Source organism: Podarcis bocagei (genome assembly GCF_964188305.1).
Source record: "Podarcis bocagei genome assembly, chromosome: 11".
Taxonomy (NCBI): domain Eukaryota; kingdom Metazoa; phylum Chordata; class Lepidosauria; order Squamata; family Lacertidae; genus Podarcis; species Podarcis bocagei.
In genome coordinates, this window is record NC_138136.1 from 62,797,601 (window position 1) to 62,812,768 (window position 15,168).

The 15,168-nt window shown below is 46.4% G+C and overlaps 1 protein-coding gene across 1 annotated transcript in view; it reads left to right on the plus strand.

Moving 5' to 3' along the window:
* The window catches only part of UBAP1 (ubiquitin associated protein 1), a 33,828-nt gene that overhangs the window by 16,663 nt on the left and 1,997 nt on the right, over nt 1-15,168 (plus strand). The window contains exons 3-6 of the mRNA XM_081212983.1: nt 2,103-2,227; nt 7,225-8,145; nt 12,444-12,644; nt 13,411-13,512. Of these exons, the coding sequence (XP_081069109.1) occupies nt 2,103-2,227; nt 7,225-8,145; nt 12,444-12,644; nt 13,411-13,512 (1,349 nt within the window). The remainder of the gene's footprint in view (nt 1-2,102; nt 2,228-7,224; nt 8,146-12,443; nt 12,645-13,410; nt 13,513-15,168) is intronic.

The window sequence follows — 15,168 nt, forward strand, 5'->3', positions numbered from 1 at the left end:
CAGATAAGCAATTAGGCTAGCCTTTAATGGGCAGCCTTAACCTGGAAGAAGAAAATGCAGTAGGTTGTATGACAGAAGAGAAAAACATGCCGTGCTCCACTTTGTGGAGGAGGGGGGATGGTTGTGCGTAGACACATAGCCCTTGTTGTGGTTTTCTATCCTGTGGCTCTTGCTGAACAGTGCCTTTTCCCCCCGATGTGATTTCAAGTTGACAGTACAAAATTTCCACCTAAAGGAAGCTAATGATGACATAAGAGAGCTTTGCAGCAAGCACAGCTCTGGATAGTTCAAGCTGTGTCTCTGCATACAAAAGAAGAAGAGACTGCAAGCTGAACAGCACAGATATCTTCTTTCTTTTGTTCTGCTTGTACAATGTACTAAGCATTCGCTGAGATAAATATTTTCCCCTTCAGTCAAAACACACACCTCCCTCCCCGACTAATGTCTGTACTTTGCCTAATACCAGGTTTGAGTGATCGAATCTGCTAGCATTTTAGAACCACAAACCCATTAACTCTTCTTCCATAAATTGTTTGCTGCTTGCTTTTAATCTGTTCGGTTACCCGAGACCCTTTTAAATTTCTGAGATTGAACATGGGGTCTTATTCTGCGAGCAGAGGACATGTTCTACCACTAATCTGTGCAAAAACTGGATTTATGAGCTGTAGGTCTCTTGTGATTGCCATCCTGTATCAGCTCTGTCAAGGGAAAAGTCATTGGTGGGGGATGACTGTAACTGGAAACACCCTGGGAAGAAGAAATACGGCACATGTGCCTTTTATTTCAGGGATTTCCTCACCAGTTGTGCATTGTCACCTAGATGCGTAATATTTGTGCAAGACTGTCTCAGGTGGCCTCTTTTGCACATAGAAAGAATCTGTACTAAGGTGATCACTATGTATAAAAGGGGTGTGGTGTAATTGACCAAGAAGAAGTAGAAAGGAGGAACTATTATTGTTCATTGTAGTGAAGTGCCTATAGTGCCAGATAGGTGTTTTGGGAAGTCTTTACACAAATGTAAAAAATGTATTTCAGTTCTGAAGCGGGTATTTTGTTTGTTTTGCAGCAATAAGCATTATTAGTTTGCACCTTTGAGACCTAGCTTTCTCCCTTTTTTGCATTCTCTTTGTTTTCTGTGCCTCCCTCCTCTGTTTTCCATAACTGACCAAGGCATACATTGTAAGTGCAGAGTACTGAGCAGTGCACACTGGAGATATTGAGTGGCCGCATGGCTGTGGGGAAGGTGACTCTTGTGTTGGTTCTCCATCATGTGAGTTTATGCAGGATTACACTGGCCATTTAGATAGCAGCCGGTATGGGAGATTCCAAGATGCTCAGAGCAGTTCCCTCCTTGTTTTTCTTGTTTCAGACCTGGACTTTGAATTGGGAAGCAGCTGCTCTCAGAGAGTAGACAGGATAGTAGACAGGATGGGGGCCAGATGGACCAATGGTCTGGCTTGGTGCAAAGAAGCTTAATATATCCAACATGCATGCACCTCACAAGCTGCATAATAAGGCCTGCTGATTCCCTGAATCTGTTGCTCTCCCCTTTGGTTCCTGTTGGCTCTTCTTGCTTACATAATACTATGAACTGTCCCTCCCCTGCCTGATAATATTGGACAGTGCAGCAATATGAAAAATAGACTTGGGGTGCCAGCAGCTTGTTGGAAGCAGGTGTGTGAGCTCAAGGTGCCTGGGAACCCCATTAAGCCCATCTCCCATCTATGGAGGCTGTTTAACTGAAGACATCTGCTGCTGACTATTATATAGGTGCTGCTGACTATTATATAAGTTCATGTTTATATAAAACATGAACTTTCAAGCATAAAAATAGAAGGCGATTTCTAACTAAAACTGCTAGTGTGGTTATTTTTATCAGTGTTCGGGGAAATTGGGATGAAGCAGTTTTTGGAAGGCTTTTGCAGAGCCAGACACCGTGTCACATTTGAATTGAATATAAACCCCAACATTCATTTGCTTTTCTGTTGGTTTCAGACTTTTAAAGCCTTGCTGTTACTGGGGATTTGGCCTAGATGGGCGAAATGGGGTTGTATTGACTGACAAATGCAAAGTCACTGATGTGTTTCATTCCCTCTCCTTAGGGATCTTCAGTTACCTCGATGACGTCCCGTTCAAGATAGGAGACAAGTTCAGAGCACCAGCCAAAGTTGGCTTGCCCATTGGCTTTTGTTTGCCTGACTCTCCACAGCTTGTAAGGGAAGCCCAGGTGAGACTTGCTTGTTTTGTACAGGGTTGCAATAGAAAGTCGTCTACAACTTGTGGAGGCTTCCTTCTGCATAAGAGTACTCAGGACTGTGCTTTTAGGTAACGGATTATTCTGCATTAACCTACTATGCAAGATTAAAAGTGTTTCACTCTGAACAACTGAAGCAGGGCCCCTCTTTTGTTAACTGCACTGGAACGGCTGCTTCTGGTCCCCTTAAAATAGATTTGGGTAGTTTGTCAACACCTGCCCTGTGCGTGCTTTAATCCATCTCAAAGCCAGATAAGGAGAAGTAGCTTCTGAAGCAAGCTCAAGTCTTCAATGCAACATCCACCTTTGTTAACCAACAGCAGAAAATTCTTATTGAAGATAAGGAAGAAGAACCGCTTCCCTTTCTTGATTTAAGGGTGTTCTAAAAGTTGCTGGATAAAGGCTTTGCGTGGCGAGTTCCCGCCCCCCACCAAGGATAAATGAAGACACCAGACACCAGAATTTAAGGTTAAATGGGCTAATTAGGCCACAACTTTATTGAATTCAGGAATGAGAGGCATTGGCTTAGGCATTGGTCCTATCGACTATCCGGCTCCAGCCCATTTGCTGGAGACACGGGAAGGGTTAACAGCATAGAGGGGGAGTCTCCTGCTGAGGCACGTCAAGTAGGAGCTCCCCCGGGTCACCGCTCGGGGGCGTGCCTTTGGCCCACACCTCCATGGGCTTCGGACAGGGCCACGCCCCCGGAGTCCTTTATCGGACCACCCTTCATTCTCTGGGGGGGAGGTGATGGCCCCCCAACCTCTAAACCCCTTCTTACCAATGCCTAACCGCCAATACCGAGGAGTTGTGACGAGTTGCTACGAGGTAGGTGAAAAACCAAAAGGCTGCAAATTGCCAATTGGGAAAAAATCCTACCATGCCCCTTGCGGCGACAGACCGAAGTCCATAGCAAAGTCAGAAACCTGCTTACCTAAGCCTACCTAAAGGGAGGGAGGGTGGGAAAACGTGGGGGCTAGCCAGCAAAAGAGGGCGAGCCCCGTCCTTGCTGGCCCTAAATAGGGCAGGCCCCGCCCCCCAGCCACCTGATTGGCTGGCTGGGGGGAACGACGCGGCCGGGATTCCCCTGCTCTCGCGGGGGCTGAAAACCAGCTCACGTGGGGTGGGCGTGAAGCCCGCAACCCCATCTCCTGGGCAGGTTCAGAAGTGGCTTTGTCTTCACAGCTGGTTGATATTGGCCTCACTTAACCATTGCAAACTGTAAGATAATACATTTAAGGGTTTTAATCCTGTTCCAGGTGAATGTTATCCACTAACACAGGGGGAGTCTGCCTTATTATTTCTGTATAGTTTTTAAAAATAAATCCTTGCGTGCTCTCAAGAAGCAAACGGCAATTTCAGGTCATTTGGAACTGACAACTCTGAAAGACCCTCTAGGTTTTAAAAATAAATAAACCGTGGAGTAGAAAAGGGTTTTTTAAAAAGGGAATTATTCCTATTTAATAACTTAATATTCGATTAATATTTCATAAAAGAGAAGTATACAATATTGAGTATAATTCATGATGATTATAATCAATAAATCATTGCATTTATTGGCAACCAGACTACTGCAAAATGGTCCTGCTTCATCTGGGCCTCACCTTTATTGTGTAAATAAATGCACAAGAGAAGAAAATCTGTGCTGATATCAGCAGCTCTTATTTTTTCCTTAATATATTTGACCACAAGGTTCCAGTTACTTAGCTCTTCTTTATCATCCTCTTCCTTTTCTCCTAACATTGCTGTAGTTTAATCATTCCCACTTGTCCCCATAATCTCATATTTAATTCTATTTTAGTTTGGCTTTGGCTTTTCTTCCAGTATGTGGCATATAATATTCGGTTTGATTAGATTATTTAATTTTTGTGCTGTTTAATATAATAAAAATATATCTAAGCGGTGAACAAACAGAAGCAACAACAAACAGCTTAACAAAATATTACAGAAATACGCAGTTGCATAAAAAAGTTTACATGAATACAGTTACTAATACACATATAAATCAATATCACTTCATTTTCCTTCTGACACACTCTTCCTCCCAGCCTCTGGGTTCTCACCCAGGGTCGAAACAAATTCTCAGCTCACCCATAAAAGTCTCACAACCAGAAGAGTTCCTGGAAACAGCAGTCATCACCCTAGTATCTATTTGTTTGTTTGTTTTCCACCCTTCACCCTAAGGCCACAGGGCAGGTTACAACATTAAAAGCACAACATTAAAAACAGTTTAAAACCACGTACAACCATTATTATTAGGCTGTCTGTCAGTATGCCAGTATGAATTTTAATATATATATATATATATATATATATATATATATATATATATATATATATATATGCTTTCGTAGATTTTCACGGGTACAGGAATGTAGGTTTTGGTGTCTTCGGGTGTCTTCCCGTGTAAGAGTTGGGGTGTCTAGGCGACGTTTCGACGAGGTCTCACTCGTCATCTTCAGGCTGGTGCTTTCGGCTTCTTGTTACTAGAACAGAGCAGGATCTCAGTGTTTGAGTTCCTATAAATACTGTTGAGGGGGTGTGGTGTATAGCCTCCAACGTTCTGGGCAGATAGGAAGTTCCTAGGTTAATGTGCCTTTTCTTCTTTTGTTCATTAATTACTTGAGGGATATCTTGAGTGATTTCTTGAGTGATATTCTGAGTACCACTTAGGAGGGTCATTAGGTGTGGATTAGTTGCTAAAGCTTTCGTGTCTTGACCTCTTGACCTTGTGAAGAGTTTTTCTGAGAAGATGGCTGTACTGCACTTAGTTGTGCTCTGGCTTGGCTTCGTGTATAGGGGCGAGCTGTGGTTTTGTGCCCTGTGCCAGCCAGATCTGTGTTGGGATTGCAGGGGGGTGCAGCATCCGGAGGTGCCACTATGGTTTGGCTACTGGATGGTGTCTGTAATTTATCTGTGGAGAGGGTCTGGGTTTGGGTCTGGTGTGGTTGATTGGAGATGGCGTTCTGTGTGCCTCTGGTTCTGGTGTCGGTTTTTGTGGGGAGGGCTAATTTCCAGATGTCTGGCAGGCGGGACGTGTCGTCACGCTTGTTCATGTTGTGAGGGTGTTTCTCTATCTCGATGGCTTCCATGATTATTCTCTTGTGGTGATGTTCCATGTTAAAGAGCAATTTGGAATCTGCAAAATTAATTTCGTGTCCTGTTTCTTTCATGTGTTGGTAAAGAGAGGAAGTTTTTTCTTTACCAAAACAGCCTTTTGCACCAACCAAAAAATAGCCAATATCCTCAGAAACCCAAAAGATAAAATCCAGTTAGAAAACCAAGGGGTCTATGAAATACCCTGCAAAGTCTGCCCGGCCACGTACATTGGACAAACAAACAGACAAATAAATGCACGTATCGCAGAACACAAGAATGCCGTCAAAAAAGAAGAAAAAACTTCCTCTCTTTACCAACACATGAAAGAAACAGGACACGAAATTAATTTTGCAGATTCCAAATTGCTCTTTAACATGGAACATCACCACAAGAGAATAATCATGGAAGCCATCGAGATAGAGAAACACCCTCACAACATGAACAAGCGTGACGACACGTCCCGCCTGCCAGACATCTGGAAATTAGCCCTCCCCACAAAAACCGACACCAGAACCAGAGGCACACAGAACGCCATCTCCAATCAACCACACCAGACCCAAACCCAGACCCTCTCCACAGATAAATTACAGACACCATCCAGTAGCCAAACCATAGTGGCACCTCCGGATGCTGCACCCCCCTGCAATCCCAACACAGATCTGGCTGGCACAGGGCACAAAACCACAGCTCGCCCCTATACACGAAGCCAAGCCAGAGCACAACTAAGTGCAGTACAGCCATCTTCTCAGAAAAACTCTTTACAAGCTCAAGAGGTCAAGACACGAAAGCTTTAGCAACTAATCCACACCTAATGACCCTCCTAAGTGGTACTCAGAATATCACTCAAGAAATCACTCAAGATATCCCTCAAGTAATTAATGAACAAAAGAAGAAAAGGCACAATAACCTGGGAACTTCCTCTCTACCCAGAACGTTGGAGGCTATACACCACACCCCCTCAACAGTATTTATAGGAACTCAAACACTGAGATCCTGCTCTGTTCTAGTAACAAGAAGCCGAAAGCACCAGCCTGAAGATGACGAGTGAGACCTCGTCGAAACGTCGCCTAGACACCCCAACTCTTACACGGGAAGATACCCGAAGACACCAAAACCTGCATTCCTGTACCCGTGAAAATCTACGAAAGCATATATATATATATATATATATATATATATATATATATATATATATATATATATATATAAATTCATTGATGTTCTGAAATTTGTTTTTAATGTTGTATACCCCCATGGGATATTTTGATATTTATTTGGTATATAAATGGAATGATGTAGATCCTAAGAACCTAAACCTCAAGTGTAAAGAGGTGCGCTTTCAGCATTCTCCAAAAGCAGTATAATGAAGGCGCAGAAGCGTCTCTGTATCTGGTATACTTTCAGTCTTCTGTGCTTCACGTTGGCTCTTGGTTCTGTGCAACGTATCTTGACATCTCACGGCCCGTAATCTCACGGGCAACTGTGGTGATTCTCCTCTCCCACCCTGGCCAAGCTGCCATGTTAGCATAGGCCAAAAATTTTTTGGGGACAAACTGGAGTGCTCACCCTCAGTTTGGTAGTCGGTCCCAAATTGCTTATACACTTAGCCATTTCATTAGAGGTAACCCCCCCTTTCCTGAGAGAGTGTGACATTGCTTATTCTCCTTAGTGTCTCAGCAGCCTTTGGCATCACTGCTCACAGTATCCTTCTGAAAAGGTTCCTGAAATTGGAGGCATTGTTCCTCAGGAGTTCCATTCCTAATTTGGCAGGGGTTGATTTCCAAAGTAAGCTTTGGAGAAGAAGTGTTTGCCAGCATAGCTCCTGCAGCTCTTTCTTACCTTGTTGTCTTGCGTTTTCCTCTCCCCCCCAGTATGACTTCTCCTTGGAAAAGAGGACTATTGAGTGGGCTGAGAACATTAAACGAATCCAGGCTGCCCAGCAAGAGGCTGAGCAGAGGGCCGAGGAGGCCCTAGCAAATAAAAAAGCAACCTTCGAGGAGCAGAAGCAAGCAGGCTTCCCGGACAGCGGCTGCCCAGAGAACGCCGTTCCGCCTCCCATCAACCCCATCATCGCTAGCCTGCATCACAACTACATCCTCATTCCTACCCCTGCCAACAGCAGCACCGCAAAGCAGAAAGTTCTGAGCCCGCCCCATGCGAAGGCTGATTTCAACCCAGCGGATTTTGAGTGCGAGGAAGACCCCTTTGACAAACTGGAATTAAAAACACTCGACGATAGAGAGGAGCTGAAGAACATTCTCCAGCTCCACGTTGGTACTCCGGGGCCAATCGTGGCCCAACTTCTAGACAATAGCTTGCCCAAAGTAGCACCCGAGTCTGTATTACAAGACCAGGAGGTCTTGGCGTCTTTGGAAAGGGCCAGTTTGGACCTCAAGCCCCTTCACAAACCAAACGGTCTTATCGCTTTACCGCAGCTGGGGGGTTGTGAAAAGATGTCCCTGTCTTCCAAAGTGTCCCTCTCACCCGTGACGTCGGTGAGCAATATCAAGTCGCTCTCCTTCCCGAAGCTCGACTCAGACGAGGGCGACTTGCAGGCGGCAAAGCTGGCGAGCACCTTCCCCGGCACGGCCTGCCTTCGCAATGGCACTCTCCTCAGCTCGTTGCAGAGCAAAGCCAGCGAACTGAATGGGCACCACGTGGCTGGGCTCTCTGACCTCAGCGTGGACGGTGGCCCAGAGGCACAGACGTTGCCCCCCACGTCCAGACTGCCTTCCCTGCCCAGCTCAGTAGCATGTACAGATGAAATCCCAGCGCTCACCACAGCCACGGTGGTAAGTTCCTGCGCAACTGAAAACGTTGCTTTCGGATTGGAGACCTTGATGTGGGCAGGGGAGGGAAAGGCTGGGTTGGGCCGCAGCTGGCCAAAATAACCCAAATCACATTTAGATGCCTTGTTGCCATGCTGTTGTTGTTGGGGTGATCGATGTGTTGTATTGCATGGGGGTCTACGGCGAGTCTTCCTTCCTGCACCTAATGCCTACAGGTGCCCTTATGTTCAGTATTTTTGTGTTTTTATACTGTAAACCGCCCTGTGATCTTAGGATGAAGGGTGGTACAGTCATACCTCAGGTTACAGACGCTTCAGGTTGCACGTTTTCGGGTTGTGCACCGTGCCGAACCCAGAAGTACCAGAACGAGTTACTTCTGGGTTTTGGTGCATGCGCAGAAGCACCAAATTGTGGCCTGCACGTGTGCAGACTTGGCGCTGCGGGTTGCGAATATGCCTCCCGCACGGATCATGTTTGCAACCTGAGTGTCCACTGTATATAAATACAATATACAGTGGTGCCTCGCAAGACGAAATTAATTCGTTCCGCAAGTTTTTTTCTTCTTGCGAGTTTTTCGTCTTGCGAAGCACGGTTTCCCATAGGAATGCATTGAAAATCAATCAATGCGTTCCTATGGAGACCGTCCGGGGACAGAGGGGAAGCGCTGCTCTGTCCCCTCTTTTGAAGCAAGGGGCTGCGGGGAGAAGATCGCTTCTCCCCGCCGCCCCTTGCTTCAAAAGAGGTCTGGGGACAGCAGGAAGCGCTTCCCGCTGTCCCCGGACCTGGGGCAGCGGGGAGAAGATCGCTTCTCCCCGCCGCCCCTTGCTTCAAAAGAGGTCCGGGGACAGCGGGGAAGACCCGCTGTCCCCGGAGCTTGCGGGGCAAGCTTCGTTTTGCGAAGCAAGCCCATAGGGAAATTCGTCTTGCGAGGCAACTCGAAAACGAAAAAACCTTTCGTTTTGCGAGTTTTTCGTCTCGCGAGGCGTTCGTCTTGCGGGGCACCACTGTACTGTATAATAAATTGATGAAAGCAAATGTTGGTTCTGCAGGGCATGCAAGTGTACACCCCTTCCCTCCATAGCAGCTATTCTGCCACTAATATTGCCTGGCTAGCTTAGTGTTTTTGCAGAACAAGCTAGTGAGGGTTGCTGTGGTTCAGATTTAGTTGGCATCGTGGCTGAATGTACAATCTGGTGCGTTCCATGGCTTTCCCTGGGGATGGCTATGCAGTCTGTACCAGGGTGTGCAATGGAAACTAATTTCTAGAAAGCTGGGCACCTTTAAAGCCTTAAATACAGGCGTCACATGGCCCCCAGTTATGCAGGGGTTACATTCCGGGGCCCCATATGCATAAGTGAAAATCGAGTCAGTGGGTAGCATCCTCTTAAAAGCCTCTAAACACCTGTTCCTGCTCTCCAGCTCTCTCACCATACAACTGTCCCTTAAACTAGAGTTGAAGCTCTGGGGCTGGTTGGAGGACATGCGGAAAAGCAGCTGCTGCTCCCATGCATGTGTCAGCTGCTAGCCAGGGAGGCTGAGCAGCCTTTAAAACGCCCCACTGCGCCTCAGGTTTCCTTGGGGGTTCCTCTGCCCTCACCGAAGTCCTCTTTGGGCTCTGGGGAGGGTGTCCTCACAAGCCACAAGGACTCTCTAGCTCTCGTATGCCATTTCCTGGTTTGAATCTATTTTTTATTCCCTGGCGTCGCACGTATACATGGTCATGCGTGATTCAATCATGCTGTTGTGGACTAGGGCCCTTTTCAATATGAGGTTGGTTCTAGCATACAAAAACTTATTATACCATAATAAAATTGGTTAGGCCTTAAGGTGCCACAAGACTTCTTTTCATGTAAAAACAAAAGCAACAAAACTCGGCCCCTTGGAGAGGGCGTTGTTAGCATTTGCCCAGCAAGCTGAAATGTTGCAGTGAGTTGAGTATATTTCCCAGTAGAGATTATCCTGATTCTTGGCCTGTGTGGATTAAGCATAATCCTATTGCGCATCCTGGAAGTTATTTTTACAAGGCTTCTTCCTATGACGAGTCTCTGAAATGTGAGTTCTGGCCGTGCAGGTATGAGAGTTCATTCGTAACTTTCCCTGCAGCAGAGTCTCTTGTCGGTTCTTGCCTTAGTTGTTACTTCTCCTCTGGGTTTTCTTGTTTTAGGAAATCCCTTTAAAGGGAATCCTCCTTTTTGCAGGACCTGCTTTTTCTCCAGCTGCTTATCTCCAGCGTGCAATTGATTCTGCCTGTCTTACTGATCTTGCTGGCATGGCAAAAGCTGGCAGTATGCCTAGCTATACAGGGGCTTTGTCTAGTTTACACTGAACTGTGTTTGCCTTTAGGGAAATCTTGAAACAAGGCAGTCAGGTTGGGAGAGTACTTGGTCTCCATAAATGTGTCCCCAGGTTAGTTCTTCTAGGTACGCTTACTACTTTTTTGTGGATTTCTGGCAGGTAAATGGTAAATAGGCCAGCTCATTGGGTTTTTTGTTTTACATTGGCAGACTAAAGAGGGGTCCCTCTCCTCCCAAATGCTGTCATTCAAGGATGAATTGATTTCAAGAAAGCTGACTAATAGCTAAGGATTAAAAAGAGCAATATTGATAGGTTCCCATTTTGAAAACTATATATTCCAGCTAGTTGCTCTGCAACTGGAACACACTTGGAAATAGGGCTGGGCGATATATCAATATATCGTCCAAAACCGGTTTGAAGTTCACATTGTGATAACTGTTTCATAATATTTGGCCTGGCAATATATTGTGAATCGCAATGTGTGTGAGGGCTGTTATCATCAGCTAAACATTGCAGTCTACCACAATGTCTGAAATAAGGGTGGAATTATACAGAGGTGAACAGGACAGTGTCCTGGTAGTTGCTACTACTTAGGGGTCTAAAACAGATAAATGACAATATTATCAATCACTGCCACTGCAACTGCTCCCGCCTCCCGCCGTTGCCACGAGGCCTTGCAGGCTGTCTCTCCTACTGCTGACATGTCCCATGGCAAGCCCTGCGAGGTCAGCACTGTTTCTGCCACCACCGCTTCTGCTGCCAAGCAGGCCTTCTGGCAGACCCAGATTATTTGTATTCACTATGACTCATCGCCGTACTTTGGATTGTCCTGAATAACACAATTTGGTATCCAAGCCCAAAACCACGAGTCCTGTTTGGATGCATTTTGGCTTGCCTGCTGATGAAACTGTGTAGTGATTGATATCATCATTTATCCATTTTAGATCCCTAAGTAGTAGCAGTTGACAGGACATTATCCTGTTCGCCTCTGCGTAGTTCCTTCCTTATTCCAGATATCATGATATATCGCTGTATCACGATATTCAACTAGTGATTTATTGCGATACTGAAAACCAATATTGCACAGCCCTACTTGGAATTAGATTATGTCTTAAAGTTAACACAAAGCAGCCTTGTATGCAAGTACTTGCCTGCTAGAGGCAGGTCACAAGGAATTCCATAGCAGCAAGCGAAGCCAACTCGCTTTGCTTCTGTGCTTGACATGGAAAAAAAGGAGTTTCCCTTCTCTGGCCTCCATGGAAATGCAACAGGCTTCTGTAGGGGAAAGGGGTAGGTGGCTTTGTCCTTTATAGCAGCCTATATCATTCTGTTCTAGTCACCAACAGGGACTTGCTTGCCATGCATTTGTCATTCTGGTTTGGCAAGGATATGAAATCAAATGTTGCCGGGAGATGCTGTCTTTCTTGGGCTCGCCCCTTTCTGAGGTAATGAGTCTTGCTGTGGCTTCCTGTCCAGTTATTAGCCAGGCCAAGATTAGCTTTAGACATGGAGGAACCTCTAGGGCTTTCATGTGGTTTTCGGAGGAGCTGTTCATGGAGCCCAAAAGTACTTAACTGTAACTCTCCACCTCTTGTTCTTGAGCTCTTGGCTATTATTTTGCCCACAGAGGAGGAGGGGCTTAACCACTGTAACATTCTGTTACAGTCATACCTCAGGTTACAGACGCTTCAGGTTGTGCGTTTTTGGGTTGTGCACTGTGCCGAACCCGGAAGTACCGGAAAAGGTTACTTCTGGCTTTCAGTGCATGCGCAGAAGCACTGAATCGCAACCCGTGCGTGCACAGACGCGGCGCTGTGGGTTGCGAATGCTGCGGGTTGCAAACGTGCCTCCCACATGGATCACGTTCACAACCTGAGCGTCCACTGTATTGTCCAATGGCTATTAAGGATTTATAGGAAGACTTCTGCACTGACTTACATTGAGACTGCACCATCCCAATTTCTCTCTCTTCCTGAAAGAGGTTTGTTTCCCTCTTGTTCAACTAGGTAACTCACCAAAGTTTCCTGACGTCTCAAGTGCCCAATACCACCAGCTGTGCAAAGCGGCCTGGCGGCTCCACGTATATCAACGTGCTGCAGGCCCTTTCCTCTAGTGAGCGGCAGTGTGTTGAAACTGTTGTCAACATGGGCTATTCCTACGAGGATGTCCTGAAAGCAATGAAGAAGAAGGGCCAGAACATAGAACAGGTAAGAGGAGCTTTTTCCCTGCTTAAGCAAGCCAGGAAAAGGAAGTGAGACTGGATGAAAGCCAACTTTGGCCTTAGTTTGGGTTTTGAATGGTAGATGCTCTACAATGTCTGAAAGGATGTGGGTTTTAGAGCCTTGCATCCTACACATCTCGGTAATACTGGGCCCAAGAACCTATGGTGCTCCAGCAGGGGAAGGGGGTGCTTGGGGCAACAACTAGCCACAAAATATTTTCAGACCTTAAGATTATGGCCATATTAGTTTGCTTTCATTATGTCTGTGATAAGTGTTCCTTGTAGCCAATTGGACTTAAAACAATCTCTGAATTGTGGAGACTGGGAGGGGGCATTATAACTCAGTGGTAAAGCTCATGTTTTGCTTGTAGAAGGTCCCAGGTTTAGCATTTCAAGCCAAAGGAATGTGGGTGCCAGAGATTGGTAAAAAAACCTGTTATCTAAATCCTTGGGTAGCTGCTGTCAGCCAGAGTAGATTCTCCTGCGCTAGATGGAGCAGTGGTCTGACCTGGTATAGCTTCATCTCTTTGTACTCAAAAAATATCAGTGCAGGCGTGATTTTGCATGGCCCAAGCAGGTTTGTTTGTGCAGCTTCTCCCTCCTCTTCAGCCTTTCATGTGGATAACCTGTCACTAAGAACCAGTGACAGAAACCCCCAATAAGCTTCAGATAATTGTTAGAAAAGGCTTTTAGTGGGATCATGCTTGTGGAGCGACTGCCTCAGTTCCTTTCTGTCCTGTTCCTCCTTGTAGGTCCTTGACTACCTGTTTGTCCATGGGCAGCTCTGCGAGAAGGGCTTTGATCCACTCCTTGTAGAAGCTGCTCTTGAAATGTATCAGTGTTCAGAGGAGAAGGTGAGTTTTCCGCTGCTGGATGCGCAGTGGTGCTGTAGAACCACTCCCGTGATTCAGCTTAATCATGTGTGCTTGGCTTGCTAATCTTACTGGTGCTGCTCTTTGACTGTAGCGACTGTCAAATCTCTCCTGGCTTGTATTCTGAATCTCAGGAGCAGTTGTCTTGCACTTGTGACGCTTTCGTTGTAATCTGCTCCCCGCCAGCTTCATCCCAGGCTCAGGGTGGAGCTAGGGTCTGGTGCCTTGCATGACAACATCTGAGGAAAGGAGCACCACAGTAGAAATCCTGTTCCCCATTTCAGAAACAGGTGTACCTTGTGCTCTAGGTGGAACTGAGAATAACCACTTCTCACCACCTGGGTCTTAAGTGTGACAGTGCTGGACCTACCTCTCTTTCAAATCCGAACCAGTGAAGGTCCTGTGTGTCTGGAGGCGGTTGGAGGATGGATGGCGGCCAACAGATTGAGGTTGAATCCTGACAAGACAGAAGTACTGTTCTTGGGGGACAGGCGGGTGTGGGGGACTCCCTGGTCCTGAATGGGGTAACTGTGTCCCTGAAGGACCAGGTGCGCAGCCTGAGAGTCATTCTGGACTCACAGCTGTCCATGGAGGTGCAGGTCAATTCTGTGTCCAGGGCAGCTGTCTGCCAGCTCCACTTGGTACACAGGCTGAGACCCTACCTGCCCGCGGACTGTCTCGCCAGAGTGGTGCCTGCTCTAGTTATCTCTTGCTTGGACTACTGCAATGCGCTCTATGTGGGGCTACCTTTGAAGGTGACCCAGAAACTACAACTAATCCAAAATGTGGCAGCTAGACTGGTGACTGGCAGCGGCCGCCGAGATCATATAACACTGGTCTTGAAAGACCTACACTGGCTCCCAGGACATTTCCGAGCACAATTCAAAGTGTTGGTGCTGACCTTGAAAGCCCTAAACAGCCTCGGTCCAGTATACCTGAAGGAGCATCTCCACCTCCATCGTTCTGCCTGGACACTGAGGTCCAGCTCCGAGGGCCTTCTGGTGGTTCTCTCGCTGCGAGAAGCCAAGTTACAGGGAACCAGGCAGAGGGCCTTCTCGGTAGTGGCACCTGCCCTGTGGAATGCCCTCCCACCAGATGTCAAAGAGAAAAATAGCTACCAAACTTTTAGAAGACATCTGAAGGCAGCCCTGTTTAGGGAAGCTTTTAATGTTTAATAGGTTATTGCATTTTAGCGTTCTTTTGGAAGCCGCCCAGAGTGGGTGGGGAAACCCAGCCAGATGGGCAGGGTATAAGTAAATTATTATTATTATTATTATTATTATTATTACCCCAGACCATAGTTCTGTTCCATATGAGGGGGTAAGACTCCATCAACAGGCATCACACCCCAATTCTTGGCTATGAGAACTACCCACCAGGAGTTCTTCGGTCTTGTTAGGCTGCAGCTTCAGTTTGTCCCCCTCAGCCAACCCATTGCTACCTCCAGTCACTGGGCCATCTCCAATAGTGGTTTCATTTGGTTCAGATGGTATCCACTGGCTTCATATAAATTTATTTAGGTGTGTAATGCCCAGGTTGCTAAGAACTGTCTAACTTAAGAGATCCGTCTGGCTCTTACTTAATGTAATTGTATTCTTAAGTGTCTTTTAATTGCTTGGATGCAAATTCTTAAATGTC